Raw genomic sequence first — 7184 nt, 5'->3', positions numbered from 1 at the left:
ACGCACAATAGACAAATCGAACTACACCTTAACAAATGGCTCGATACTCAAAACTCTTTCTCATTAGCGCGATTTATTTGTTCAAAAAGGAATTAAAACATGGCTAAATAAAGACAGGTCCTTGTAATTTGTTTATTCCTTTCAGAATAAGATTGCGCTAATGACAACGTGTAACATTTTTCAAAAAAGAAATGGAAGCAGATTGAGGGTGGTAAATATCTTTAAACACATTGATTCATTATGTAATATTACAATTAATTAATATGCGTTACAATTGGATTGAAATGGCGCATTTGTTTTGGTTACACCATGTGTGTTTTTGAGTGTCTAGTTTGAAACAATTCAATACTGAACACTCAGGTGTGTTTACCGTCTGTTGTGTAAGATTTGTGTGGAGTGCTTAAGCTTTTAGTGTGCCGGTTTGTAGGATTACTGATACGGATTCGAAAGCACAATTGCACGGCTGAAGATTTCGCAGCGCCTCGGGTAAGGAAGCGTCCTCGCTCGCCGTCCTGTAGCGAGGTGTTATTACTCGTGAAGCAGAATGTAGCCAAAGCTTGTCCACTTAAAAACGATTAAAAAACGATCTACATTACAAATAACATTTCCAGTTCCCTGAGAATCAATGCAGAAGTAATTGTATTGACGAGATGTGTAGACCGGCTGCATATATGTACACAAAGGGTCAAAGACAAACTGTAATATTCCTGACATTTATAGAACACCCGTCCGAGAGAACTCCTCAAATCGTCTCGATTTCCTTCAGTCCCGTAAACAAAGTCTTCGTAGTTGCTCATGGAGTGCTGTTTGTAAGAATGAGCTCATTCTAGGAACGTCTTATCATTTACTTTTACCAGCTCTGCAAATTTAGATAATATTTTCTATCTTAAAAAAGTGTCTCAGCAATAGCCTGTTCACAGTGTTTTTCGTCTTCCGAAGACCACGATTGTACGGACGCCATAAAACCTGCTCTCGATTTGTATTTCAGGTGCATTATTTCACTGCGGTACCAGCGCTGATAACACCGTGGCGCTGGGGTAGTGAATCCCCGCATGGTGAGGCAGAGGCGGGGGTTCCAATGCAGGCTGGGGGCTGGGGCGCCCGTCGGAACCGCTGTGAACTGAGCCGGGTTCAGACAATCTTTTTTTCCTGGTTAGCTTTCTTTCTTTGGCTCTTCTGTTCTGAAACCAGATTTTCACCTGAAAGGAAATTAAAACAGAGGCCAGTTTCAATGTAAGGCACGTGTACACCAATCCCACTGGTGCTGTTTTTGTACTGCAATGCAATACAATATAACTGACATCTGCATAGCGCCTCCCATCACAAGGAAGCGTTTCACGCAATACAATTGGAATAAAGACAAGGGCAGTTACTAGGGCCAGTGACCCTCATAGCCTATTACACAGATCAGAAACTATCTGAAAAATAAACACTGCTCATTAAAAATAGAAGGGCAGGCCTGTACACCTGTAGATGGTGTTGCCTGTATAAGAAAGAACACGTGTATAATAATGCTCCATATATCTGATGCACCAGATAACAGAAACGTGTTTGTATTGGCATACTGTTACAATGTTATTTTTATCTTGGGAGTACCTGTGCGTTTGTCTCATACAGTACCGTCTAAAACGATTAAAACAAACACTGAAAGCTTTTAAACGCGTTTACTCCAGGCTTGAATTAACCACTGTTTTTTGAAAGAGTTAAAACATCTGCAAAACTAGCAACAAACAACTACGCTATGTATTTCAAATCGACTTAAGCATCCTCAGTGCGTTTTGTTTTTCTCATTTTGTAACATTAACGTGATGTTTTCTCCTTTCAGAACAGCAGGAGTTAATTAAAGAACGCTGGAAACACTTTGAAAATGGTCTCTGTTCTGTTATTAACATGTGAGCCTTTCCCGTTTTCAAGCAAACAGCCGGTAACGCTATTTCTTTTCTTGAGGATCACTTCTTTTGAACAGGTCGAATATATTTGGCGCACCTGTCTTTCAGTCAATCCCAGGGTCACTGAGATCTCCGCTTTCCGTCGAATCGTTATGTACCGACTGTAGAGGAACTCTTTCTCCAGCTCCAGCCTTTGGTGGTCTGTATAAACAACGCGGTACTTGTCCTTTGTTCTAGTTTTACCTACGAGAAGAAACACACACACACACACACACACACACACACACACACACACACACACACACACACACACACACACACACACTGAATTAGAATACAGGAAATGCACCACGTGTAGACTAATAATTATAGAATCTGTTTAGGTTAACAAAAGGTGTTTTTGAGATGGTCCGTTTATATCAAAACAAATGTGTGTGTGTGTGTGTGTGTGTGTGTGTGTGTGTGTGTGTGTGTGTGTGTGTGTGTGTGTGTGTGTGTGTGTGTGTGGTTGTGTGTTTTTAATATATGTCTATTTTAAGACATACTTATTTCTAATTAAAGGAACAATATAAAATAGTTTTAATCTGCAGAGGGTTATTATAGATAGCATTCAATATGACTACGGCCATATGAAACTATACTATAAAATAATTAAAACAACGACCAGTACTGCAATTGAATTAATGACTCCAGCAACAGTCTACCCTACTGATGTAACCAAATAACTTCAATACAATAATTATTTTATAAATTTCAACATAATAAAAAAAAAAAAAATGTAAATAATAATATATATATATATATATATATATATATATATATATATATATATATATATATATATATATATATATATATATATATATAATATAATATGTACGTATACATAAAACTGTCGACATATTTAACATTGCAATATGTATTTTGACAGCACATAGGTTTTAAGGGGTTGAGATGGTATTTCAAATACCATTCGGATCCAGTGCTGTGATAAAGCAGCTAATTTAATAACCCGATTAAGCTGCTTGAAATGGAAGATGTGAATGTAACCCCGCACTGCAAATGGCATGTTTAAGAAATAAACAGAAAGCTTCTGCACCAGTCCTTAAACACATTGCACGGCATGGGGAGGTTGTGCGTCTAAAGTATAGTCTGAAACAAACTGGAACGCGTTTACAATTTTCTTCATGCGATTTACGATTATTTTTAAATATCTGGTTTTGAAATGTGTGCTACGATGGCATCGAAAACCTATACATTGTTTTCTGGTTTTACGCACGCATGTATATACTTACCCTGGCTCTGAATGAAAGCACTGGCTTGATATTACACATCGAATGTATGCGTGAGTGTTTAAATAAAAAAATAAAAACCAAAGAACTGTTGGGGTGAATGTTCTCTTTAAACTTTTATCGGTTGACTTTAATATGGAGCCCCTCCCCCGTTCATAGAATAGTTTATACAAGCCGGGCTGTGCGGTTCTGTATGGGAAAGATCACAGCGAGCGCGACGCTGATTTGCCGGCCGTAGTCCACTTTGTTCAGGTAAACTACCAACTAACTACAACAAAAGACCCCCACTGAGATACATGTCTGATCAGAGATAAAGCCACGGGTCAGCTGAATAGCTACCACGACCTGATACAATACATTACAAGATGATCTTATCGGTGGAACACGGCTCAGAGCTGCAATAAGTAGCCCTATTCTGTTTGATTTGCCACTGCTCAGTAAACCGCGGCAAGTTCTTTCATCCTCAAAACCGACGACATGTTGATATCAAGAAATCGGGTCGAAATCAACTGAATTCCAATAGAACTGCTCGTGACATGCAGGAGTAGCCTACTGATCGTACCCTGTTCTATTAGCCAATCCAGTCTCGCTGAGAAAAAATAAAATAGACCTATTACTAAGGCATAAATCAATAGGGTAAATAGAAGATTATTGTGATTTTTATAAATACTTTTATCAGCTATACCGATTAAACATAAAAATATATTTTGAGAGATTACGTTACTGCATATAAGGACAATTTTAAGTTAGGCTACAGCATATGAATAAGGTTCGATATATATATATATATATATATATATATATATATATATATATATATATATATATATATATATATATATATATATGTTGTAGCCTAACTTGTAAATTGTGACGTGGGATCATCACAATTTGAAATGAATGGTCCAAGTGTTGGTATTAGCTACAGCTATAATGCCTTTAACAAAGAGTGGCGACCTGATAGCCTCATGTAGAGTTGAAGCTGACACCCTGGGATCCTTCAAGAACCTGCTTCATGAGAATCTGGGATCAATAAGCTACTAACAACCAAACGATTGTAAACTTTCTTATGTTTTTATGACATACATACATCGTTAAACGACATGCGTGGGAACTTTATACAACTCGCTAGTATCTACATGTGGAGACAACGCTGTAAAACTTCCACATGCTTTGTGAAATTCTCCCCCTTTTTCCGGTCTGTGAAAGGGTCCATGAAGAGAATATCAAAGCAAGGCTCGCTGGCGGATCTGTGAAAGACGAGGTTATGCAGGAACAGGGCTCCAGGCTTGTCTGCGACCTGAGGTGACATTTACATGACAACTGACTCCGGCGCCCGGACACGGCGTCACTTTTCTCAAAACTTTTAACACTTCAATATTATAGCTCTATATAGGCTATATATTCGTCAAAGATAATATGGCAGCAAATTAATTATTTTATGGGATACATTTATATAGCCATTACAATGTTATACAAATATATTTAATATTATTTGAAGCCTAAATGATATTATATCTTGCGCGCAAATTAAGAAATAGCTATGTCTGTTCATTAGAGAGCGCACACCACCGTTAGAAGGTATAGACTTTTTGAAATTACAAACAAATTGAGTATAAATGCATGAAAAAAAATATATAAAACCGTTTAAGAGCATATTACTGAATTATATCACATTATAGCACATTATTTTATTAGCGATCAGCCGTGTACCCAGGAATTGCTTCTGGTTCTGCATTCAGAAATGCCACTGGGCTTACTGTCGGAATTATAGTTACACGTGTTCTATCAAAGGAAAGTATAATAGGCATTCTATAATTACTGACCAGTCAATCCCGTGTCAGATCTTCCCTGAGCCAAATACCAATTCCTAAACGTGTCGACAACATTGTGGACTCTTCATATGTCCAGCACATTTCCGGACAAAGTCGGGAATATCTGAACCATTCTAGAACTGATCACAACTGTTATAGAATAGGTTCAATTGTCAGTTTGCGGGCTCCATTTTTGATGATACAAATCAAATCGCAACGTGTTCCTGATAACATATTGAGTTACAGCAGGTAAACACGACATTGATACAGGTTAAATGACATAGGATCGTTATGGGTTATGCTATCGTGTATACGAGTATACTGGCCAGTTTAAAGATCACTGTAACAGAGCAGTGTCACTTCAGGTTAGATTTCAGAGCTACAATGAGAGGTACGCGAGGATGACAGAAAGTGGACATGCTAACACGAACGCTCGAGTCGGATTCCACTAATTGTAGTCTTTATTGCCAGACAATTAGATGTTTTTATTAATGCTTTCTAAGAAAGTTGTTATTTACAGCGTCCTAGCCTCAGTTAGATTTTTAAACAATTTCACATCCTCTAAAGTAATGCATGTAACCCCATTTGTCAATTCTAACTAATAATAATAATAATAATAATAATAATAATAATAATAATAATAATAATAATAATAATAATAATGAAACATAACAAACATTTTAACATTGAGAAAGATTGCTGCTCATATTGAACTTGTGATATTGTGGAAAAACGTCGTTTTGTTTCGTTTTTTCTATATTCTGTATGTTCTGTGTGTTTTCTGGTGAAAATGAGAAAGTAATTCATCTTGGATGACAGCATTGCAATGTTGTCTGTTTAGCATCAGATCGGTCATTAAATATAAAACAAACAAACACTTTTCTTTTTTACCTGGAGCTGTGATCACTGGCGGGGGGGTCTTCTTTATCCATTCGTAAGAGCGCCTTGGACTGCTGGGGTCTTGGTGTTCGGCTGAGGTGTTGTTGAGGGCATGGATAACCCCGCCACCCGAAGGCTGGACGGGGTTATAATCTGCCGCGCAGTATGGAAGCGTCCCCGCTGACGCATTGATGGAATGCACCCCGTTTGATGGCAGGGGCGCGTACGCACTCCATTCCTCCCGGGGTGGTCCATACGGGGAATGCCAGGAGGCTGCGGACTGTGCAGCACTGTCCAAATTCACTCCCGGTACGTGATAGGTCCCGTAATCCGGGTACTGTGGCGGGCTGACAAAATTCTGAGCACCAAGATTAAATCCAGAATGCCTAACAGAACTCGAGTACATGCTTACTTCTTTATCCAAAAGGTAGCTTACGTACATAGTGGCGACGGGAATGGCGCAATACGCATACTGTTGTAAAACACACAAGGGTCTTTTTTTTAGTCCATTAGGGTCCTATTTTGTTTCCTTTATGGCCCGTTTCAAGTACTCTCTTCTTCTGATGATCAGGGCAAATTGACTGGATCCCACATGATGAAGGATTGTTTACAACTGTGCTATTAGTCAGAGCACAGCAACAGCCGCTGACGTCAGCTCATTAGTCTAACTCCCCCCACACCTCAGGAAAAAAAGAAGATTTGCATTTAAAAAGTTTGCATTTAAAAAGATAAGAGCGCACTGGTAGACACTGCGCTTGCATTGCTCCCGTGCTTCCTCCTGCCTTTACAATGCAATGCACTTTGAGCGCACCCACAGGTTCCAATGTGCTCGTTCGGAATATTCCAGGAAACCTTTTATTTGTGTAAGAGAGCACGGCGCCAGTGCTGTCAATACAGCGTAGAGAAGCGGGTCATAAATAAACGAGGAGAAACAAGGAAGCAGGTGAGGGTGTAACGTCGATGTGTCACGCACGCGGGCTCCAGAATGGGATTGGTTCAGTGTTGTCAGACTCCCAAGGATTACATTATAAATCTTTATCGTTACAAATATAGATATAATGCATTATTATTATTATTATTATTAGTCCTATTTAAATGTCTAAAAGGACATCGTCACCTCCAGCTGTCAATTGACGACTGGAGAAAAAATTCAAATTAGCATCCTCATCAAAGAGGATGCTAAATAAATAGGCATTTAACTAATTTTAACGAAAAAAAACGAAAAAGGACTGTAAGTTAAATAAGCAAAACCAAAGGGGAAGTAGTATTAGTACTATTATTATTATTATTATTTATTATTATTATTATTA

The 7184-nt window shown here is 38.4% G+C and overlaps 1 protein-coding gene across 1 annotated transcript; it reads right to left on the bottom strand.

The window, feature by feature from the left end:
• Nucleotides 1-205: 205 nt before the first annotated feature.
• On the bottom strand, nt 206-7090 carry LOC121302633 (homeobox protein CDX-2-like). Its single transcript, XM_041232644.1, has 3 exons — nt 5887-7090; nt 1987-2132; nt 206-1199 (listed from the first exon to the last, which is right to left on the bottom strand). The coding sequence occupies exons 1-3, from the start codon at nt 6314-6316 to the stop codon at nt 999-1001; spliced, it is 777 nt and encodes a 258-aa protein (XP_041088578.1). The 5' UTR covers nt 6317-7090; the 3' UTR covers nt 206-998.
• Between the last annotated feature and the right edge of the window lie 94 nt (nt 7091-7184).

This window comes from Polyodon spathula, chromosome 30, assembly GCF_017654505.1.
Source record: "Polyodon spathula isolate WHYD16114869_AA chromosome 30, ASM1765450v1, whole genome shotgun sequence".
NCBI lineage: Eukaryota > Metazoa > Chordata > Actinopteri > Acipenseriformes > Polyodontidae > Polyodon > Polyodon spathula.
The sequence above is the reverse complement of the archived record's forward strand: the minus strand, read 5'-3'. Positions and strand labels throughout refer to the sequence as shown.

Excerpts from the sequence above, each read along its gene's own strand:
- LOC121302633 (XM_041232644.1), bottom strand. The coding sequence starts at position 6,316 with ATGTACGTAAGCTACCTTTTGGATAAAGAAGTAAGCATGTACTCGAGT. Across the intron at positions 2,133-5,886 it reads GCCAGTGATCACAGCTCCAG|GTAAAACTAGAACAAAGGAC; the intron begins GTAAAAAAGAAA and ends TTCTTCTCGTAG. Across the intron at positions 1,200-1,986 it reads TGGGATTGACTGAAAGACAG|GTGAAAATCTGGTTTCAGAA; the intron begins GTGCGCCAAATA and ends ATTTCCTTTCAG.